This window comes from Capronia coronata, assembly GCF_000585585.1.
Source record: "Capronia coronata CBS 617.96 chromosome Unknown acBCG-supercont1.3, whole genome shotgun sequence".
NCBI classification, from domain to species: domain Eukaryota; kingdom Fungi; phylum Ascomycota; class Eurotiomycetes; order Chaetothyriales; family Herpotrichiellaceae; genus Capronia; species Capronia coronata.
Window position 1 is genome coordinate 1,658,271 of NW_006912895.1, and position 22,924 is coordinate 1,681,194.

The window sequence follows — 22,924 nt, forward strand, 5'->3', positions numbered from 1 at the left end:
GTTGTGAAGACTGAATCGTGATCTGGTGCAAAAGGACCGGCTTTCGTTGCCGGGCCGCACGAAAGGAACAAGGGGCTGAACCAGGGAAGTCCCCTGATATGGCGATCTCTACCTCTTTTAAGGCGAAATTGGCATTATTAGGTCAGTGCTGAAGAGCTCAGCAACCTGTGATACGACACGCAGTGTCGTGGCAAGCGAATGTCGCCTGCTGGTGCGCTGCCGCTGCCGCAGCAGTTGAAGTGCACACAGCATGAAAATCCATGCTACAATTCAGGACGAGGTTCGCTCAAAGGTGGCTCACGGATCCAGCGGTTGACGATCCATGCCTTTTTCGACCGAGACGATATCGTTATTAAATAGTAGGTGTATTGCTTCCTCCAGCCAGATTCGGGTGGCCCACTGGCAGAGCTACAGAAGGATTCTTCACATGTTCGACTGATTGTTGCACGAACCGATGCTCGTCTTCAACTGGTGCCGGGAGCGGAATCCGCAGCGCAATCTGTGGATTCACCATATAGAAAGAAGTACGTACTTCAGACGCGGTCTTGACCAGTAGCCTCCGAAAACGGTGAGCCCGGAAATATAAAAGACAGTAATCTGTGCGGAAGCTGTAATATAATACGCATCAAGTTCACTGCATAATTGATTGCAGGATCCGTACCTCTGTTGATGTGGTGATAATAGTTTTGGAATGATTTCCAGCCTTGCCACAGAGCCTCCCGCCTGATGATGATGTCGTCTGCATGCTATGCAGAAATGGCAAGCAGGGATGCCGAACGACGGTCGAAGCCTGTTCAGCGGTGGTCCCTTGAGTCGAGGACCAACAAAACCTTACCTTACGGGTTCAACGGATAAGATCAGTCAGGACTTACCAGTCAGTGTGCCATGTACGTGATCATGTGGATAAGAAGGTGGGGACTGCGAGTTAAGACGAATGCCACAGGCTCAAATCTCGCTGTCAGAATCGTTGTTGTGCATTAGCTCATTGCGCGATCCCTAGGCTGGGGGGCCCGTGTAGGAGCCCGGACCACCGTATATAGCCGACTGTCCGAGCAGATTCTTCAGGAATCGAAAACCGACCCCCTGTTATTAGGCTATTGCAGCCTCACGGCGGCCAGGTTTATGTGGAGTTGAGCCGGACTTTGCACTATAACAAAGAAAGTATAGCGCGACTTCAGCGGCTGTCAAATCAAGCCACCCGAAGCCTCGCCCCTGCCCCACATGGTCAAACTCTATTTTGTCTTCAACCTCAGGTCATCTAAAAGTCTTCACTAGCAATTGAACCACTCCACCACTGCCCGAGAGACCGATGGGTCGCCGAGAGACTCCCAGGTGTCTTGTAGGCTCAGATAACGAATCTCAGCTCTCTGTATGCAAGCAACACGCCATGGTAGCACACCGCCAGTGGTGGTATTCTGATAACCGCCATCCATCTTGATCCCCCGCCTTTATCCTCAGAGCGGATGTCAAACTCCACCCCAAGATAGCTGCGATGCCGACGCGTAAACATGTCCTGGCTATCTCGTCACAGCAGGTGAGCCTTGGCCGGACGCATCGGGTCATTGAAACAGCCCTGCACGATTTAGGAAAACCAATGCCTCGTCACGGAAAGCAACAGCAAGATTGCAAAGTCAAACCAGCATTGCCTTCTGCTCCGGCAAAGAAGGCGATTTCGGCTCTGAAGACATTACCACATTATGATTTTGCCAGATTCTGATTTGCCCTTACACTGGGCTTATTACATACATTACAGGGGTTGTGTCCTCGAGCTATCTCGATCCAAGATCTTTGCTCTATTAAGAGCCTAGTTTCTATAGCAAAGTTCAGCTAAGGGCGGGACAGACCTCGACTACCAGCAAACCTAACGTTCGTTGCTCAAAAACTTCGGATCCGATCCGAACTTCTTTGTCCCGCCAACCCCTCGCTTTCCGCCAACAGCGCCTATACTCTACAGCTCCGAGAATTTGTCGCGCACGATATGTTGCACTTGCCAGCAGCATAGTGAAGGAACATCAGCGGCGCGCTACAGTACACACAGACGCATGTATGCATGCACACCATATGTCCATGCAAGGATCGAATGTCCCTGCATTGATCGAATGTGCACGCACTGATCAAATGTGCACGCATTGATCGACTGGCTCGCCACTTGCGACGAAGAGCGCTGAAAGGTGAAGACAAGCGCACCAGAATCATGGTAGCTTAGTACGAGCTTCTGAAGGTCGTCCGAAAGAGTATCCGCATTAAGATGTATCCGTAAAAGGCTACGTACATGCCGGTACCGTGTGTTATCTGCTCCAGGACCTTGCCAGGCGATGACGAGCCGAATTCGATGACACTTATATTCCACGGCTGAAGATTCATAACTGTATCTCATAACCCTGGTTGAAGCTCATCTCTGGGGTGCAGAGGCCGTAGCAGGCTGGGATTTGTTCGGTAGGCAGGGATTGTACACGTCAACAAGGATATCAGATCGGGCAGTTGCTACTGATCTCGATGCCAGCCATCATGGAACTTGCAACTACTTCTCTGGGACGTATTCATGCATCTCACCCAATTCTGGATGAGGGTGGCTTCGTCGGTGGACTACTGCAGACCAACTTGAGTAGTTCGTCGCCTGCAGGACGCAACACCCACAACAACAATCTGGGTGGGCAATTCGAGTGACGTGGACGTGCAGCTGGGAAAAAAAGGAAAAGATAGAGCATGCATGTTGGATGCCGCTAGCTCATGAGATACAGCCCACGGAACATGGCGACGAAGCTGCCCAGTCGATACTGGTCGCGTGCGGATGGTTTTCTTTCCATACATGCTGACCGCAATCTGGGTCGAAGACTGCATGTGGCGCACAAAGACTAGCCGCGGCCCAGGCCTGGTCGCCGAATAACGCCATCATATGACTGTGGGTTGAAGCCGGCCCAGAGCAGTAACCCGAATCTCTCCTCTCCGGGTCTAGTATGAGTTGGACTTCAGCCACCTCGAGCTCTCGACCTACTCCAACGGGAAAACTTGTTAGATCATACCAGGGTCAATCCGAATTTCGGGGTTTGGCCGGGCTATATGGTGACTGTATGCATAATTGACAGCAGCCACCGGCCTAGAAGGTGGTGAGGGTTGGAAATGGTATCGGATAGAGACTTTTCTGGGAGCAGACCGAAGCCTGAGAAGCCTGAAGGGGTTGTTGTTCTGTGTACGGCTGGACCAGGATTCGACTGACTTTGCTCAACGGTACGGCCACAGCCTTCCGTGTAGGCAGAGGGAAGATGATCCACCAGCCACCATCCGAAGAAAACCAGGGACTGAATTGATCAGCCGTATCATTTCCCCAATCGACATCTACGCGTCGACTTAGTGAAGGACCTTGCCGTTGAGGCCGCAATCGTCATTGTGCTGTACGCCGAGTGCTGAGGTATAGCCCGTTGCGATGTACTTGCGCCGAAGATTGCGCCCCTATTCTCCGTCCGTGCCAACTGGCAATTTACCCGCAGCAACCTCCCCCCTCAGCAAAGACCAGACAGTGCTCCTTGAAACTGGCAGGTGCTGTCTGCCGTCGAACTTTGCCAAATTCATGTGGCAGGGGGCTCGAAAACGGGAACGGTGGCATCTGGCCTTGCAGATGCAGGCACAAACATGACGACCTCCACCCTTCCAAGGGCTCCAGATTGAACGACCTAAGGCCCAGTGACCCACCGACCTTAGCGCGAGACCAGTTCGAACGGTCCCTGGCCCTAAACCAGCAATAGGGCGTTTGCTATGTCGACGCGGTTGGTGGGAGAGCCTGGAAGGTGGTGGAGGCCCTACGCCACCGCTCCCTCATCCGAACCGACTCGGCTTCGTCGAACATGCAGGCATTATTGCGACGGTAGGCTGGACAACACAACACTTTTTCACCGTTTCTGTACGTGGTACACCCACCCCGCCTCCATCGATTACTTGTTCCAGTTGTGGTGCTGGAGTGGACGTTGAATCAGGCCTAGTTGCCGATGTCGATTTTGTCATGCGGGCACCGCACCGCCTGGCGTCTCGATCGGTATGACCGAGACGACATGAAAGGCTCCATAGGTAGGGTGCTCGGACTTCTTTTTCGTGTCTCTGTTTTGTCTTTGACAATGCCACTTGCTACTGTCACCGCTCTGTCAACCTCGTCCAACTCTCCCTGTGCCTGCAGTAGTAGTACTCCTGCAGTTGGACAAAGCGTTCCTCCACAGACATTTGGTGATTGGCAGACACACGTCTTCACAACCGAAGGACAGACGTGAGTCGCGCGGATCCGCCACTATCTGGAGTGAATATCTATCTCAGACCTGCCCTCGTCCAAGTCTCTACCCTTCATCTCAATCACTCGCATTTCGTTTGCACAAGAAGAAAATCATTTTATAGAGATGGAGCATTACAACCAAGTAGCGGCCAGGCCTTACCCAGCTCACAACACTCCAGTCCCATCACAGACACGGCTAGACGTCGCCCAGCAGGAGCAGCAGCTACCATCTATTCGCGAAGTATGTACTCGTCTTGAGTGTTGGCTGCATACATCGAACTGACTTGGGCCACCAGGTCATCCCTCCTCCACGCAACGACAACATGGACTCGCACGTACAAGAGGTGCCTTCAAATGGAAGACCCATGATGGTGCCATATCTCAGCTCTCAGCACACGACAAGCATGAATGTGGCCTCTGTCCCAGCTCCCGTACAGCCCAGTTCAAGCCCTATGGCCTATCCTGCAGACGGTGCCAATCATATGCACATGAACGGACTTGCGCCTTCGCATCAACTGCAAACACCGGCTAGGACGCCGGCCGAATACAGCTCGCCTTGGTCCTCGTCATCTACTTACACTGAGGCTCCTGTGCCCATGACCACCCAGCCTGCGCTTCCCACCCAACCTCAACCCTATTCCGCAATGAGCCAGCCAATGGTCCCGTCCGATACCCAGGAAAGCGTTTACTCTTCGACATACTCGATGCGAGCAGCAAACGATAGCCCGGATTCATACTCCCGATGGAGAACTCCTCAAGTCAGCTCTACTCCAAGATACAACCCTTATATCATGTCCGAGCGGGCCTACAATCAACCGGTCGACTATGGACGATATGGCCAGCCATTTGATCAATACCGAGCTCCTATCGGTTACGAGGCTGGTTACCGCTCCTTGGACACCTCTCCCTACCATATGAAATACAGCCAATTGCTGTCGTACCCGATTATGGGATACCCTTCGCATGCCAACGGCCGACGCCGCCGAGGCAACTTGCCGAAACCCATTACGGATATTCTTCGACGCTGGCTGCAAGATCACCTTGACCACCCATATCCAAGTGATGAGCAGAAGCAAATCTTCATCCAACGCACTGGATTGACCATTAGTCAGGTAAGTCGGACAATCTTCCCATTTGAAAAAGCTTCGTATGCTGATTTTTCTTTTTAGATTAGCAACTGGTTCATCAACGCACGCCGTCGACAGCTTCCTGCACTCAAGCTTAAGCGAGCGAAATCGATTCAAAGCCGAGCTTGAGCTGCTTTTCTCTTTTGTCTCTACATGGCGTGCAAAGGAGCGGATGGCCTTTGATATGGGGTATGTTGGGAAATGATTCAAGGAATTTTCATGATGGAATGGGTTTATGATGGACGCAAATCTACTTCTTCGGCGCCTGGCCAGGCTACAATGTACAGGTATACCCCGCAAAGGAAACGGTGTTGGACGAACCAGTGTTATACGCCAGCCTCCGCCAAATGGTCTACAGGAAATTCGATGATGATTGATTGATTGATTTTGCATGAACTCAAAGTATCGATTGATATTTTTGTTCAAAGAGATGGATGCAACAGTACAGCTACAGGAACCATTGACGAGGAGGAAACTGCCAGAAATTCAGGACTGGCTGTGTGCATGAGAAGACATGGATGGGAAACCACTTGTACAACTAGATATACATGAGAAGCTCTCGGAAGTTTTGCGAGATAGCGAGCGAGCAGTGAGAACTACGATCAATCCTACCTGACAACGAACTCGATCCTCCTTGCGCGAACCAGAACGGATCAACAATGATCATCAATCGACAGTACGTACTGAGCGAGCTATCGCAGCCCAAAGGCACGAGTCTACTGCAACTAGACTCCAAGTTGTCGAAATCCCGAATAGGAGGGACCCCTATAGCAATCATGGCAGTACGTATAGCTCTCCACCACCGATAAGTGTCTGTAATAGAGACAGAAAATGGAATTCTTCATGCCAGTCAGTGGATGCACCGCGGGACCAGGTACATGAATAAAGGGCCCCTGTAAGCTGTAAGGCCCCCAAACCCTTGCCACTCGCTTATCGTCCTCGTCAAAAGGTGAACGACGGGCAGGGGGCACGAATCGAGAGGATACATCTCGTCTCTGATGCTGGGGCTGGGGTTCCTGATACAGTTTTACCGGCGCGGTTGTTCAAGACAGTAATGCTGGGTCGACTGGGTCGACTGGGTCGATGGGACGACTGGGTCGCCTACTACCACAGTATACCCATTCTCAATATACCAATCCTAATCCTTCAACCGTGGAGGAAGCTTCGTTCCGCGTTGCCAGATTGGCGAGACGATCGGCGCCACAGGTCCCCCGACTCGAAGCGATAGCTCTAGGACCGGTGCTTGTTCCTTGCTGGTCTTTTCCTCGAAGGGATACTGCCAGTGGACACTATGATGGAGTGACGATGCTATGTCGACATAGCTACCTAACATACCAGGATAGCTACTAGGTACGATTTCACAACCGACATTTAGGGCGAACAAAGGCGTTATTAGCAGCCCCGGAACCGACCCTGGACTCCTGCGAGACCGTTACCCTCGTCCGATATGCAGCACATACATACACACACAAACCGTTCATCCCCCGATCTGGCACCCTGTTAGACTTGCCCTCTTTCTGTCGACTGACATTGGACCGTCTCGCCCAGGGTCTCCGCTGGCTTCCTAGCGCACCAGCAGTTGGCCCGCAAGACAAGACTTGTTAGGAGAAGGCGAGAGGAGAAAAGCTGGATCGCACTAAGACATCAGCTAAGTACGGACACGCTCTTCCTCATAACCTAAAAACTCCGATACACTAGACAGTACACAGTACACGATACACGATACACCCAACTCGTGACTTGACAGCTTAAGGAGCAAGGTGGCAGGGGTGGCAGGACTGGATGTTCTTGACCAGAACTCCTCGGAGTGGAGGAGGCCTAAGGGCCCTCAGTCGAGGCATCCCAGAGGCAGCTGTCAACCAAGGCAAACCCAAACCAACCCGCGACAAGCTGTACAGCTCAGGTTGCTGGACTGGACTCTCTGTGTGGGGTTTCTTTTGACAACCGCTCCAGCACTCTGCAGTGAACTGTGGTGCTCTGTACAGCGCACGACATACGGCCCACACGACTATACTTTCCCACCTGTGATGAGCTACTCATGCGCTCTACCCGAACCCTCCGCCAGGGGCAAATGCCAAAGGCCCCTCCATATGTGTCCCAATCCGCCAACAAGACATCCGCCCAGCACAGCTAAAAGGGAAGATCTCGCGAGGCTCCGCCCCCCGATTTGGGCGAGAACAGCTGTCAAAGACGCGGGGCATTGGATACTCTGAACTGTGATACTGTGCTACTGCTACTTTACGTACTGTGGTGCCCTATACTGTTTCTGTCCGGTGTGAGTGGGCTGCTTTTGTGGAAGACCTCGCCGCGTTCCTGCACGTCAACGTGTCTTGTCTACCGCGGCGGATGCCGCTTTGGAGTGGAATACATTAGTCCGAACTCATACGCTTGTTTGTCGCGTTGAAGAGTCCGAGAGGGGAGAGTTATGAGAGGCAACAACAGACAACAGTGGGCTAGGGAGGCTGACGGATCAGGGTACCTGGAGCTAAGATACGTCGGAAGCAGCGAAGACAGACCTTCACGAAAGATCCGAATTAGGACTGGCTTGACGTGCCTCTGATGTTGATGGGCGGATATAACGCTCCTCGAGCTCTTGTCCCTGCAGCACATCAACATGGAGAGATGTCCAAGCTCCTCCTCTGGATGGCGATACGCTCACCATTCTTCAGGGGGCGATTTTGCCATTTGGCACCTTACCAAGTCCTATCACTGACAGAGGGACGCGACAGGATCGGATCTTTTCTCAACAAAGGTCAAACAAGTCAGTCAATCTTCAAGTCAAAACGCGGCAGTCAAGTCAAACAAGTCACGGCAGTCATCGGTCTCAGCCCATCATCGAGCAGAGGACAGTGGGCAGCCTGGCCTTCTTCGTAGCAGTGGCCACAATTCCCAGTCACCTCACTTCCCTTTCTGACACTCTTTTCCGCCCACCATCATCCGCTCTGTGAGTCCATGCTTCTACCCATCGCCCCCGCCGGCTACCCACACAAGACAACACACCACACCACTCTTCTTCTCTGTCAGCGTGATGATTACACTCTCCCTCGAGCACTAATCGGATAGACAGGAGCAAGCGCGTCCTGTCTCTTGTCACTGTCCGTGTCTGCTGTCTGGATATCGGCTTGCCTGTCTGTCTCGGCCGTCTGTCGAGCGGGAGATTGGACACACGGGTGCATTGATCAACTGAGGCTCCTTCCACAGCAGCAAAAACGCGCTTAAGGGGCTCGGTCCCTCGCGTTTCGGTGCTTCGTGCACACGGGAGGGAAGGCCCTTTGGACGTGAAGGGTGAGCCCTCAGATCCCCTTTCTCCTCCCTTCTTGACTCTTGGCTGTGTGGGCTGAGCAGTGAGTGCGTGTTGGCCTCAGCAAACAACAAGACGTGAGAAGAAGTCAGTGCTTCCCAAGTCAAACAACGCTCCGCCACTGCGGCCTTCCCTCCCGGGCCCCAGCGGCCCAGTCCCAGTCCCAGTCCCAACGGGTGAGTGGCGAATACTGGCTGTCTGCGCGTTGCTTTGACCGCGATTGATTTCTTTCCTCTCCTGAAAGAACCTGGATCCTAACAGCGGATGGGCTCTTGCTGGTCGCCTTTTCCGCCACTGGATCAAACGGTCTCGTCCTGACCAGGCCTTGCCTGCGTGGTCAAGATTGGTGAGCCTACAGGCGAGATTGCAGCAATTTTCGCTCTGGCAAAATAGCTTGTTTGTTTGCTCCGAGATTTGAAGTTTGGCCAAGATCTATGGCCACCATACTGGACCTGATCTTCTGCAGACGTTGGCCCTCTTTTTCTGTTCAGAGCTCGTGCCCTCGAAATGGGAACACAAGTCTGTCGTGATGGACGGATGGACGTGGGACAGCCGTTGGAGTTGGGCCACTAACAACTTGACTTGGACTTGACTTGGACCTGACCTGATTGCTGTACGTGCTGAGATGAAGATTCCTCCCTCAGTGCTGTCTGTCGCCCACTGTGACTGATAACGGCCGTGGAGAGACGGACACTCAACTCCACAGACAGACACAAACACTGTATCCGTTCTCCCACCGTTGCTGTCTCTCTCGCTGTCTGCTGGGTCACTTTTCCAAGTGGCAAGTCAAGGTCACGGGTCGATCACAGATCACAGATCACAGATCACGGGTCACACATCAACACATCACACACAGGTAAGTGTCTGTCTCCAGTCCATGTTGGTCAAGGCAGAGTGATGTGCCTTTCATATCTCACATCAATCCACCAGTCTGTCAGCCTGTTTAGTCAGCCCTCAAGATCTTGACCCGGACCTTGATTTTGGATGGCGGTGTTGTCATGTTGATCTTGATATGTGACGTTGATTTACTAAGTATTCTCCATCCTTCAGCATCACCATCAGATCATAACTTGTCCCTCAACATCTGTGGGGAAGCCTCCTCCTTCCTTCGCTGTCAAGTCTCACACATCACCGCCGAATAGCATCGACGCTACGTACTCGATTTTGATTTCTTCCTCGGCTGTTGCTCGGCCCTCCAGTTTGTTCCATTCGTGTCAATCGACAATTTTGTGATGCATGGCGCAAGACAGAGAAACAGAGGATGCTCAGCAGCTTTCTCTTTCATTGGAGCCTATACTTACGTGCTTGATGGCCGCGCCAACCTGTACAACACCATTGACGTTTAACCAGTGGTGGCAATCCTGATGGTGATGAACGCATGCTTCAGCCTCGTGTTTGAGTGACGACCGGAATGGCTGCCTGCCAGCCTCAATGACAGGTTCCTCGAAAAGCACGAGTTGATCACCTTGCACACCCATCCCCTCGGTCTCGTGCTTGACCTCGTGGTTGACTGACTTGATCCTGACTGACCGACTGCTCCATGACTTGCTTGACTGAAGTCTCACGGTCCTGATCTGCAGTGTCGTTCTTCCCGACTTTCTAGCCTATGCTTTTTATTGCCAATCGTCCTACCTGGTCAACCACCTCCCTCTCGGGGTGATACGAAGAGCAGGCCTACCTCTGATTTGGTGCCCTCAACCACACGTGTCCCCATGTCAACTTTTCAACAAGTCCAAACCTACTAGTAGGAAAGCCATACAAGGTTGAATTCTATAAATGTCCCCTTGTAATATCCTAGATACCTTAGGCGGCCTCTTTTGCCTTGGCGAAGATGTGGCTTTCCGATTCATCAACTACGGACATGCGGGCTCGTAGAGTTGGAAGAAAGAGGCGAGAGGTGTTAGGGGTGATACAGCTTATGCGGACAGAGCTAAGTAAGTACTAGCTAGGTACCTAAGGTTCTTGCCCATGCTACGGAAAAACCTACCAGCCCATGGATGCTTCAGCCAGGCAAGGGACGAGCTGTTCAACGCTCCAATTGATGCGTTTCATTATGGACAAGAAGCGTTCTCCCTTTGTGGATCATTGACAACAAAGTCCAGGAGATAGGCGAAGATACAGAAACGACCTCACCGGTTTTGAGTCTTTCGATCAGAGGGATGTGCATGGTGACGACTCAGGTATATCTAGAGATAACCCCCATAACTTGGCAGGGGTCTAGAGCTCAAGGTACTAGGAACATATACAGTGGTAGATGGCAGTGCGACGGCGCCGGCGCCTCCTGCTGAGGACGGTACATCCATACAATCAAGCTGGGATCAGGAAACAGGATTGAGATTCTTGACGTGGCCATTTTGGTTTGGAGCCTCCTGGGCTATGTGGCTGTCTGTTATCCATCAACCAAATACTTGATGGTCCTTCTAGGCACTCTCCTCGCCATCTCCTTGTTCGTCTTCCAGCGCATATATACACAGCAGAATGGGAAGAGCAATGTGTTGACGGCGCACCAGGCGAAAAGGACGCCGAAGTTCAGGCCGATGCGGCTGTGCGTGTCGAAGAGGATGGTGCGGCTTCCGTTGACGATGTGATATAATGGCCAGGCATAGCCGAATTCGAAAAATGCCGGCGACAGCGGGATGGCGTAGAAGGCGGTCGAGACGTTGGTTATGACCCAGAATATCAGCCAACTGGATGGACGCGGCGAGTGGTTAGCAAAAGGAAAAGGGGTTAATAGGCAAGCGAAAAGAGACACACATGCGGGACGAGGATATATGGTGGATAGGACAAGTAGGAACACCAACGACGGAAAAGAACCATCTCGACAACAGACAACCCCTGATGGAGATAGAATATAGACACAAGCAACTTACAAAGCTGTCCAAGGTTGGCCGATGATCATGGTCACGTTCTCCGAAGCCAGGCCCAGAGCATACATGCCGACCCAGTTCAACATCCAGTAGACGACGAAGGTGCCTTTTCCGTATCCGTCCGGGTTCTGGGCCATGTTGGTATCATTGTGTCGATAGTCGTTGGAAAAGGGGATTTGAAAGGCCAGCGAGACCAGCGAATAGGCCAGCGACATGAGCATATACGCCGCGGTGGTGGCGAAGAGGCGGAAGATGATCAACTGCCAGAAATGCAGGGGCGGGTGGTCCTTAGGGATCAGAAACTTGGTGTAGACAGGGAGGAAGAAGGAGAAGGAGAAGAAGGCAATGATGATCAAATAAATCAGCCCGATCGTCACGGCCGGCGTGGCCTGAGGAGGGTAGAAGGGCCGCAGGTCGAACATGGAGAATGCAATGGCCGGGTTCAACGCCTGAGGAACACGGGCGTACGTTGCAGTGTCGAGAGAGGTGTTGGACAACACGGTCTGGATCCATCTCTCTCCAAACAACGTCGTCACGTCGGTCTGGAACTGGTACAGCTGGGGGATGATGTAGTTGTAGTAGCTGGTTTCGTCGCGCGCCGAGTTGATGATGATCTGGCCGGCGCCGAGGGGCGAGTAGCTCGTATTGCCTGTTGCGACGGCCTCCTGTAGGAGTGCGGAGGCATTCGCATTGACAATGACCGCTGCCCAGACTTTGTAGTCGTAGACGGCCTGTCGCACTGCCAGAGGATCTCCGTTGTACATGTCTGCATCGTGCACTCTGTATCCCAAAACACCTGTCTGAATCATGGCTTGTTCTTGGGCCAGCCGTTCGACGACCGGTCCGACGATAGGGCTGGTCCCTTCATATGGAGATATTCGGCCGTCGAAGCTCACTACCGCCACCGTGAGGGCGGACATGTTCTCCTCGACGTGGAACAGCACGGCCCAGTACAGCGAAAGGATGCACAGGATGAAGCTGAACAGTATCAGGACTGTGGACGCCCATTTGAGCACGACCTCTCTGCGAACCGCTTTCAGGGATGAATCGAGCAGGCCGACAGGAAGCGGCGGGAACTGGGGCGAGTTCTTTTCCTCGTCTTGTCCACCTTGGCTGTTGTTGTTCTGGTGGCTGTCATTGCGCTCGTTCTCACCATCATGTCCTCCATTCCGTGGTGGTACTTCTTTCAAACGAGGCTCTTGTTCTTCTGGTTCCAGAGTATTTTCGGAGCTGCTTCGAGTCATCGCGATAACTCCTGAGAAGGTTCTCACGTCTTCTCGTTCGCAAGCACACTTGCAACTTCTAGACATGAAGATCTCACGGGAAAGGGCTTGAAGGTACAGACAGACCTTACCTTGTACACCGGACTTGGGTGTGAAATGCATGCATTTTCTATGACGCCCATCTACAGACAAACAGGGGCTCATGTCCGCCAACAGATCATCACTTCTCATGCTGATCCGCGTGTGGCTGCGAAAGTCGTGTCCATGTCCATCCAATCGAACATCTCTCTCCATGATGTCATGTCAGGGTCCCAGCTCAAGGGGCATCGTCCACTGGCACATAACGACTGCCGTGCGACTTTCGTAGGTGGTAGTGATCATTGCTCATCATTGCTTGTAGGTGTATCTTCGGATGGCGGACACATTCCTTGTCGATCCTGGCGGACACGGGAGAACTGTCCGTCGTGCCAATGGATTCCTGGTCTCACTGTGGAAACCAAGCAGTCATAGTATTGATGCTGGTAAATAACAGTTGATAGTCAAGCGGCTTGACTACCTCCCAAAAGGGAGCAGAGGCACCCGTCCAACCTTGATCTGCAGACTTTGTAGCCAAACACATAGTGATCATTGGACTGGGCGTGAAACAATCCTCGGTACAAGGCTGTAGTAGCTTTGTAGCTTCTGATTGGCCATCTCTTGAGATAAGGCTGAGCCTCGGCTTGAACTGCGAGGCCCTCGCAACTCCATCGTCTTGAGACGCAGAACGCTCAGTCCTTTCGCAATTGTTTTCATCGCAGGCGAATGTAACAAAGCCCATGGACAGGTCGCTCGCGGCCTTGCTAAGGTCTCTGAAGACCTCACAGAACCCCGAAGATGCCGCAAGGTGAGAGTTCCCCTGTTGTGGACGACATGTTCTGATCATCTCATTAGGTTGTTGCCTACGGCTACGAACCTTCTATCGCGACTGTCGAACCCCTTGAACATCTCGTTATTGTCGTCGCATCTACTGTCGACGGACCTACTATACCCGCAGCCTACTGATTTGGCTCGCTGTCGACAAATATTTAGCGTCTTCTACACCGCAGTCCTCCGACTGATCGAGGACAAAAGGATCCCCTCCCACCAACCTTCGCGCAGTCATTTGTCTGTACAGGCATGGATAAGAGCTGTGGTGCAGGGAGCAGATGAAGAATCGCCCAGATGGAGGCACACATTGCTCCTTGGCGGACTTCTTCTCGCCGTTCAGTCGAGGGAAGTCGAGGAGCTGTCTTCCCATCTGCGCAACAAACTCGAGGCTGCATTGGTGACGGCGTCCAATCTCGCTTTGCAACAGAAGCATTCCGACCCCAATTGTGAGCTGGCTGTTGTGTTCGTCCTGAATTACACTTTCCCTATCCTCTCGGACTATCATCGATCGCAAATTCAATATGACCTCCTGTTACCCGTTCTCATAGACGCCGTATTCTTCTCTCGTGAAGGCCTTGAACAAGGCTATTGGCTGGGAGTCATCGATTACGACGTGCGGCAGTCTTCTGAGCAGAAATTCATGTGGTCGGCGGCCTCCGCTTCGTTTCGAAGGATCACGGAAATCAAATCAAAAAGTCTGGTGTCTGCACTGGGCTCTCTATCACGATTGACCGCCCATGCCATCGACAGTGTACATGACCCATTGTTGATCATTCACACTACAGTTCGAATTTCCACGTTCGCGAGGAACCTGGCAACATCATGGAGGCAGAACAAATTGTCCGAAATTGAACCAATGGAGGAGTCTCAGTATCTTGACCATGACACCACCAACAAGACCCTGCCGGTTCTTCTTCAGCTCCTCAGAGATACGATGTTCGCTGCGATCATCATGCTACGGTCTATCATGGGTAGGCTCCTGTGTGACAAGGTGCTTGCGTCTGATATCAACGCTCCAGGCTTGGCCATTCAGAGCATACACATCTTGCGCGACACTTATTTCATAGCCCACCGTTTTGGACTGACCTCATCGTCACAGTACATTTTCGTCGATTTCACGGCCATTGATGTCCTGAGTCGATATCAGGCACAGTCAGAGAATTTTCTAGAGTCGATACGACCTGTAGAACTAGGACGGATTCCTCCTCATCCCCTCGACCGGTTGCACGATTTGTTCTTTCTCAACACCGCCGAACACTTCACACTCACGCTCTCGCCACGACTGAACCAGGATCTACTGTTCAACGCAGCAGCACCGTACATCGACCCTGAGGGTGATCCGCGACTAGGTGAAATCTACGAGGCTGCGCATAGTCTTATCTTGGCTATTCTTGCCGCTCCTCAGAACGCAGAAGTGGCCGCAAGGAATGTGCCCTTCTACGTGGAGACCTTGCTGCGAAGTTTTCCGAGACCCCTAGCAGCTCGGCAGTTCAGATTGGCGGTGAAGTCTGTTGTCCGCGTGGCAGCACCGCCTTCCTCTATTGCAGTTGGTATGCCTCTCATGCAAGCCATTGTGATGGAGCTACTCAGAGAACGCATGAGTCATGCTTCGGAAGATGTGCTCCCTCCCAGTCCTGATCTTTCAGAGGCAAGCCAGCCTCCTTTGTCGCAAAAGGCAGTCTTTCTTCTTTCTATCATTGACTCCTTGAGCTTCCTGCCGGTTCCATTGCTGGAAGAATGGCTGCCAGTGACTGCCAATTTGCTCCACGATATTGACAATCCCGCTCAAAAGCAACAATGCCTACAACGACTATGGGACACCCTTAGCAACGGCGAAATGGATGTTGAGCGAGCTGCAGCTTGTGTCGCATGGTGGACCTCCAGGGGCGGCCGTGAACTTGTCCTCTTCGGAGAGCATCCGGAAGATCAAGAATACACCATGAGTGGTGCTCTACAGTTCGACAGCAAGCTTTGATGCGGCAAAGCCTCCTAGGTTACAAGGAATTGCCATCTTCTTTGACAGTGTTTTGCCGCGGCGGTCTTTCAACACCTCTCCCGGCTGCATATAATGCCTTGATGTTGAGTTTGCATTGTCAACAAAGCATCACATCAAAAAACCCCCTGATATGCCGGCGAGGCTGCTTACAATGCAGATCTGATTGATTGTCCGGGGAATATATGCAGATGAATCACTAATTGGCACAGTTCATCACTGTCATCCTTCCTTCACAACTCTTCAATCAGCAGTTGTTATCCCCTCTGGCAATCCAGAATCTCTTTTGAGCTCTCGACAACTGCACCAGCACCAGCACCGACCATGGCTTCTTTGCGGCGGACCAAAAACTTTGCCAGTGATGGCCAAACACCCATCTTCTTGTACACGATCCTCAAACAGTTGGATCTCAGATCGATCGACTGGAACCTGGTTGCAAGTAGTCTTGACATCTCCAATGGTCATGCAGCGCGTATGCGATACAGTCGAATGAAACAGCAATTTGAAGGCCAATCCAATCAGCCAAAGCCACCCAAGGCGAAAAAGGAGAAAGATGGTGAGGGCAAATCGACCAAGGAGAAGGGCAAGGGCAAGCGGCTCCTTCTGGAAGAAGAGAATGAGCGGCTTGCCAAACAACGCAACTCGACGCAGAACGATGTCAAAAAGCCCCGGCTTGAACCGTCTGCATACATCGAGCCAGCCTTCACTTCTTCTTCCATCGTGAGCACAGGCCAGCAGTATACCAGTCCGATGTGGAATCAACTAATGGTCAAGATTGAGCCAGCATCTGAATATGCAAGCCTCGCCGGCAGCCACACGTCTTCTGCTCCCGTCATCAAGGAAGAGCCCAACACATCAACATCGGTCATCAATATGCAACGCTCCACCTCTCCCATCGTCAAGCAAGAGCCAACAACCACTCCAATGACCAGTCACGAGATGTCGGCAGCGACTCCTATCACCATCAAGCAGGAAGCTGACACCGCTATGTCATACGGCGCCTTCACTGGCATGAATCCATTGAGCTCCTCCTCTGCCAGAAGCTACCATTTGCCCAACATGCCAGGCCGTTACATGAATGGACTGGAGGCATCTCACTACATGAACTCATATGGACTTCCGATGGGCGCAAGTACCAGCTCCTCTGGGTACACGATGCCACAGTCGGCGCCAGGATACGCCTATCATCCATTCATGTATCAACCCAGCAATCGGTGGCCCCAAGCTGCTGTTGAGCACAGTGTGACCAACTCCATGTCTCCAACAGCCGACAACATCTCCCTCAACCCTCTTGCTAGCTCTTACGAAGAGTTGTTGAACATGCCCCTGTACGTCCGTCACGCCACTCCTGCGGAGGTCCAGATACCAGAGATGAACTACAGTCGCCATGCTCCTGCTCAGCCGATTGATAGCAGGTCAGAGGATGCGCAGCACGCCAGCCGATCTGCCAACGCTTCTGGTCTGGGTACCAAGGATAACAATATCAAAGCTGGCAACGCCAATCCAGGAGTCAATTCAACTCATGCACCGTCGTCGCCTGACAGCGCTCTGGCCAACCTGAACGATGCAACTTCAAGAGCTACCATTGAAACAGATTTTGACGCCGACTGCGAGATTGACACTGCCCATACTGGGATGGCGGACGGGAATGACACTCGAGCGGTGGCTGTGAAGAGAGAGCCTGTGGAGGCGTGGTAATAGGTGAAAGGGGAGAGAAGAGTTTGGCCCTTTTGAGCGAATGAATTCATGAATGACGGCCTGCCCTTTGAGGACTGCAGCTTCACTCAATTGACATGAGATGGGTGGAAGTTCCACGAGAGAACCCCGACCAGATGAAAGATAGGAGGCAGGAAACGGAGGGTTGCTCGTCTGAAAGGGATATTCTGCGGGAGTCATGAACAGGAGCATGTACTGAGCATCGAACCTTGAGCATTGCACGAGAGAGAATTCATTCTCGTTCGGGATATCTGGGACACACGTGTTCAACCTCCATCTTCATATAGCGGTTTCAGCACTTGCCTTGTAGCAGTCAATCGTGCATGTCATCTAGCACGCCGAGAGCAGCAGGCAGTGAGACAGACGTTCAAAGACCCGGATGTGGAGGTGATAGCGAGACACATACTCTGCCGTACATTGCTAGTCTTGTTCATTTGATGCGCCAGACTGTATTATTACATAAGCGCAGGCGGGGATAATAATCATCATCTTTGGCTCCGGGCTTCTGTTCATGTTTCCCCTCCTCGTGTGTCCCGCGACCCCGTGACAGCGCATCCCGACCGAACATCCGCCTGCTCCTTGTATACAATGTATAGGGTATACGGAGTACGTTGGTCAGTGTCTTTGGTACACAAGGATGGTCCAACCTTCGTCCTCTGTCACCTCATCATCATCATTCAAGTCTCGTGGCTGGTCCACGGCATTTAATCCCCCCCAAGCATTCCGTCTGCGTCTTCCTCTCCCGTATCGACATCCCCCGCCTGTCCTCTCAGTCACCGGCCGTCTCCTGTGCATTAAGCCCTGGCCATCTCACATTGTCCGAGCGCAGTTCCAACATCCGCGATTCCGGGCGGTTTGTCTACAGAGTAGACACCCTGCCATGAACGTCGCGCACGGTTATTGAACTCGTGAAATCAATAACGATATCTCCCAAGACATTAAACATTACCCTCCCTCACATTCTATCCCACCGACCATCCTATACTCCGGTTATCGGTTGTCAGTTGTCAGACAAGAATGTCCTTCCTTCGCAAGACCTCCGATGCATATGCCCTCTCCGCTGTCTTCCCTACATACCTAATCCCATCAGTCCCGTTCCGGCGCAAGTCACGACAGTCAAGCACGGACAGCAACAATTCCAGCGATTCCAATACCTCGACCTCCCATGTCTCTGTGTCTCTATCGACGGCGTCATCCTCGTCGAATCCATTCGTGAGATGCCTAACCCCCACCCCCATCCCTGCCTCATCAGCCTCGTCGACCATCCTCCCTCCCGACGACAAGTTCCTGCACGGCCACAGGTCACACATCCAATGCGCCAAGTGCTCGACGGATCTATGTCTCACGTCGCAGATCATAAGCAGGGGGTTCACGGGACGGCATGGTCGAGCGTACCTCGTCCAGGGCACGACGAGCCATATCCGCACCACCACCACGGCCTTGCCAAACACGTTCTTGAACAAACCCATCCCCCGCAACCTGGTGACGGGCCAACATATCGTGAGTGACATCAGCTGCGCCATCTGCGGGAGCAACCTGGGCTGGAAATACGTGCAGGCCAGCGAAGAGAGCCAGAAGTACAAAGTGGGCAAGTTCATCCTGGAGACCAAGAAGATCCGCATGAACGTGTCATGGGAGAACAAGGCTGATGACGATGACGACGGCCGCGACCACCTGGGAGTCGGAGTCGGAGTCCAAATGTACCATGAAGTCCTGCCACTTCCGCCGCGAGACTTGAAGACCCTCGCCCACCCTCCTGCAGGAAGAACAGGTCGTGACGCGTCAAGTTCCGGTGCCGCAGCGACTGCTAGGGGTGGTGGCGTTGATGATCTCGAATTCGACTCGCAGGACGAAGATGAGTGCGAAGATCTCTTCGCCGGCGTGTGGTCGCCCGAACTTGCCGCGGACCGGAGACAGAGGAAGAAAGAGCGTTTGTTTGCCAAGAGGCCTGCCGCCGGCTTGATGAGTCTCGGTGCATCCGACAGCCTTGAAACTTTGTCGTGATGGAAGTCACCGGCCCTCCATTCATTCACAATTCTCGCTCCGCCCGTTCGAGAACCGTTCTCGTGTCAGTCTGCGCACGGCAAGTCATCTGTCTCGAGACGGACAAACATGCATGAAACGAGCGGAATGATCAACAACACCGCGCGGCACTCGGGATTTGCATAATCACGGAGCATGCATGCATGAACTCAACAACCACCCTCCCCTCCATTCTCCCATCCACTGGGGGCAATCTATTCTAATGACCCAACCTCTTCTCCCCGACATGGCCAGATTGGGGGACTCGATTCCATTTTCGATTTCACATCTGGCCGGTCATCACCCTATCCCTCTTCGCCGACATTTGGTATTTGGTTTTCTTCTGGGACTGCACCTACGATCATTGATACCCCCTGACTACTGCACGGCGCTGGATAACAGCGAGCAGGTAATCGCTCACTCGCCGGTTGAGGCATCGCGTTCCTTTCCTTGATTTCGGTTGGCGGACTCGCGTCCAGCAGCATTTGATTTCGAATGATACCCCACTCGCCCCTAATCGATCATTATGACGGACTTGACGTACGAGGGTGCATGGAGCTGATTGTCTGTTTGCTTTGCTTTGCATTGCTCTGCTCTGCTTTTTCTTTTTCTTTTGTGAATCGGATCATAATGGGAGTCAGGGGATAACTTGGGATGAACAACGACAACGATAATACAAGTTATGACACCACGGTGGCGGGACGAAGATTGATGACAGCAAGATGCCTTTGGAGCTGGATCTATCTTCACTAGCTAACTAGTTGCGTCTCGGGATCAGTATCTGGGGCATGCATGATATAGCTGGAGTTGGCAGAGAGAGGAATTACACTTGATACAGATCCTTGTGTTCCGTTTTCGTGAGGCTAGTGGGTTTGTGTGGCTGTTTCCTCCCCTCTAGTCTGGACCGGCGTAGAGTGGAATCCTCACCGTCAACCTGGTTGTTGTGCTTTCAATGTCATTCAAGAGTGATATGCGGCCCTCGACGACTGCAAGGCTCTACGCGGATAGGCAGACATCAGGTGCTCAGCTGATGGCTTCTTCCACCCTAGGCCTGGAGTCGACTTAAGTTAGTTGTTTCGATGTCTACTTTTGACCGCAGTCCAACTTCTGGATCTTTGCTTTGGGGAAGTGACCCTCACATTTCCTCATCTTAATTCTTTGCTATCTATCTCGTCGGCTCTTGAACCCCGAGGTCGTCCACGTCGAACCGGTTCTCCCGTCCCAGGTCCCAGGTCTTAAGTCACAACCCACCAATCAATGACCATGGAAACGTTTCCATCTCTCAGTTCTTCCGCTTCTATCTTCGAACTCTTGTCTCTTCACATAACATATGTCAAGTGGGATCCTGTTTCATGTCTAATTCAAACCTCAGCAGTACCCTTGGTAGCATGGACGTGATGGTGATGATGATGAGCATGCTTGCCGTCAGCGGCGGCATTGACCAGCCCAGCCTTCTTGCCGAATTTGCAACAGGCCTCGTGTCTCCGCAGATTGTCGAGTCGGGGAAATCTCCTCTTACAGCCCACCCCATGGAACTTGCAGAGCATATGTTGATGTTTGGGCCTGTGGGTGGCCATGTGACGTTTGAAATTCGAGCCTTCGCCGTTCAAATATTGGCCGCAGACATGGCAGTACATTTTGTTGCCGTTGTGACAGCTCGCAACGTGCTCGTCGCGCACCTGCTTGTACATGAACGACTTGGGACACCCTGGGTAGGTGCACTTGAATGGTCCGCCTTGGTCCGGACGCGAGGAGGAGTCGCCGGCCTTGTTGTTGGCGTGTGACGACAATGCCGATGTGGCTGCAGCCGCAGTACTGGCAGCAACAGAAGCCGCCAATAGCGGTGCAAGGTGTTTCTTGGAGATGTGGCCAGTCAAGGCGGCTTCCGAGCTGAAATCGGCCGAGTTGCAGCCTTGCCACCTGCATTTCGTCACGCCTTTCATCAGGTGCGCAGCTTTCAGATGTTTCTTGAGATCTGTCGCCGATGCAAACGATGCGCCGCAAACAGTGCCGCATGGCATGAGCCATTGACATGCTTGGGACGTGCTAGGAGCTGAGACGGCGGCCATTAGATCCTTCGTGTCGGCCAACAGACCTTTGCCGGACTGGACTGGTGTCTGGGACGCATAGGGCATTGTGGGCGTGGGCGTGGGCGTGAGCGTGGGCGTGGGCGTGAAGTCCAGTGACCGCGGCATTGTCGTTGGGAATGTCGGTCTCGACGTTTGCATCGGCACTTGCTGATGCGCCGTGGCCGGATGACATCCAAATTCTAGTCCGAATGGGGGGAGGGGATACTGTTGGGTTTGCTGCACCAGACTTGGAATACCGTTGCAGACTTGACTCTGCACAATATTGTTCCAGAGGGACACGGAATTGTCAAAACACTGATGGTGCATGGGCACGTCGAGAGGGGGTACCATTATATCCGGCGACACGTTGGAAAAGTCACGAGACTGGTAATCCAGAACTCCTTTTTCGTCCGCTTGATGCTCGATATCGGCAAAGTCATTGTCGACTCCAAACAACGCATCGTCGCTCAGTAACGGAACCGAGAAGGATAATCCAAGGGATTTGTCGCACTCGAACTCATTCCAGTCAATGCAGTCAAAGCAAGAAAAGTCACACTCATCGCAAGTATCCTTGCATGGCTCCCCTTCGGTGCAGTTTTCGTCCTTGCATTCGTCACAGTCGTTGATGTCGGTGTCAACTTGGTGATTGAATTTGAGGTGCTCTTCTACACAGTCGTCACAGTCATCGACACAGTCCTCACAGTCCATGGGACTTGGGGAGTTGTGGAGAGGCTGCGAGTCCGGGTAGTAGTTGTGGAAGCCATCGTACGGTTGTTGGGAATCAAATCCGCTATCGTACTTGATGTGGCGGTTCAGTGCACTCGAGGCCCGGTAAGGTGGTCCTTCTTCCTCTCCGCAGCAGACGAACTTGTGAGTTGGAGGGTCATCTAGGATCCAGGCCGGACTTCGCGATGCCGTTTGGTTTGTTACCGGATATCGGAACCCGTGAGCACGGCTTGCCAGCCTCGACTTTGCCGGAAGACCGTCGACAGGATTGATATAAGGCTGGTGATGGAAGTCACTGGCCGTCAGACCCTGCGCCGATGACCTGCCCATGACTGTAACACCAGAACACCACCGCTGGAGCAGAGAATTGAGGTATCACGCCTTCTCAGAGCATCCGGATGAGTGACTGCAATGCTCTAAGGCTGGAGAGGGTGACACGCAATGTAATGTGTGTGATAATGATGGGTGATTGCGCAGCGCGGGGAAAACATGTTGCCAGCAGACTCGGACGTGGGAATCCGCGCCAAGCCGTGATAATGGCGCTAGCCAATACTGGCTTAGTTTAATAGTTAAGGAAAGATACCACAACGCCAGTGATTATCTATCTAGGTACTTGATTCAGCCTCGTCGCATTGATCTTATCTATCCGACTGCCTAGAAATAGATTTGCTGCACTTCTTGTACGGTTATGATCTGGAATAGTCGGATAATCTAGC

General features: G+C 52.6%; 6 protein-coding genes across 6 annotated transcripts; 4 read left to right on the forward strand and 2 right to left on the reverse strand.

The window, feature by feature from the left end:
• Positions 1–4,581: 4,581 nt before the first annotated feature.
• On the forward strand, positions 4,582–5,514 carry A1O1_03914 (uncharacterized protein; the record flags this gene model as incomplete). The annotated part of the gene is made up of 2 exons (XM_007724813.1): positions 4,582–5,370; positions 5,428–5,514. 2 exons carry the CDS (start codon positions 4,582–4,584, stop codon positions 5,512–5,514), a joined length of 876 nt encoding a protein of 291 aa, XP_007723003.1.
• Positions 5,515–11,075: 5,561 nt separating this feature from the next.
• On the reverse strand, positions 11,076–12,797 carry A1O1_03915 (uncharacterized protein; the record flags this gene model as incomplete). Its single annotated transcript, XM_007724814.1, has 2 exons — positions 11,076–11,373; positions 11,557–12,797. 2 exons carry the CDS (start codon positions 12,795–12,797, stop codon positions 11,076–11,078), a joined length of 1,539 nt encoding a protein of 512 aa, XP_007723004.1.
• Positions 12,798–13,591: 794 nt separating this feature from the next.
• Positions 13,592–15,657, forward strand: A1O1_03916 (uncharacterized protein; the record flags this gene model as incomplete). The annotated part of the gene is made up of 2 exons (XM_007724815.1): positions 13,592–13,659; positions 13,707–15,657. The coding sequence occupies 2 exons, from the start codon at positions 13,592–13,594 to the stop codon at positions 15,655–15,657; spliced, it is 2,019 nt and encodes a 672-aa protein (XP_007723005.1).
• Positions 15,658–15,999: 342 nt separating this feature from the next.
• On the forward strand, positions 16,000–17,373 carry A1O1_03917 (uncharacterized protein; the record flags this gene model as incomplete). The annotated part of the gene is made up of 1 exon (XM_007724816.1): positions 16,000–17,373. One exon carries the CDS (start codon positions 16,000–16,002, stop codon positions 17,371–17,373), a length of 1,374 nt encoding a protein of 457 aa, XP_007723006.1.
• Positions 17,374–18,408: 1,035 nt separating this feature from the next.
• On the forward strand, positions 18,409–19,395 carry A1O1_03918 (uncharacterized protein; the record flags this gene model as incomplete). Its single annotated transcript, XM_007724817.1, has 1 exon — positions 18,409–19,395. One exon carries the CDS (start codon positions 18,409–18,411, stop codon positions 19,393–19,395), a length of 987 nt encoding a protein of 328 aa, XP_007723007.1.
• Positions 19,396–20,774: 1,379 nt separating this feature from the next.
• A1O1_03919 (uncharacterized protein) lies at positions 20,775–22,190 on the reverse strand (the record flags this gene model as incomplete). The annotated part of the gene is made up of 1 exon (XM_007724818.1): positions 20,775–22,190. The coding sequence occupies one exon, from the start codon at positions 22,188–22,190 to the stop codon at positions 20,775–20,777; it is 1,416 nt and encodes a 471-aa protein (XP_007723008.1).
• Positions 22,191–22,924: the final 734 nt, after the last annotated feature.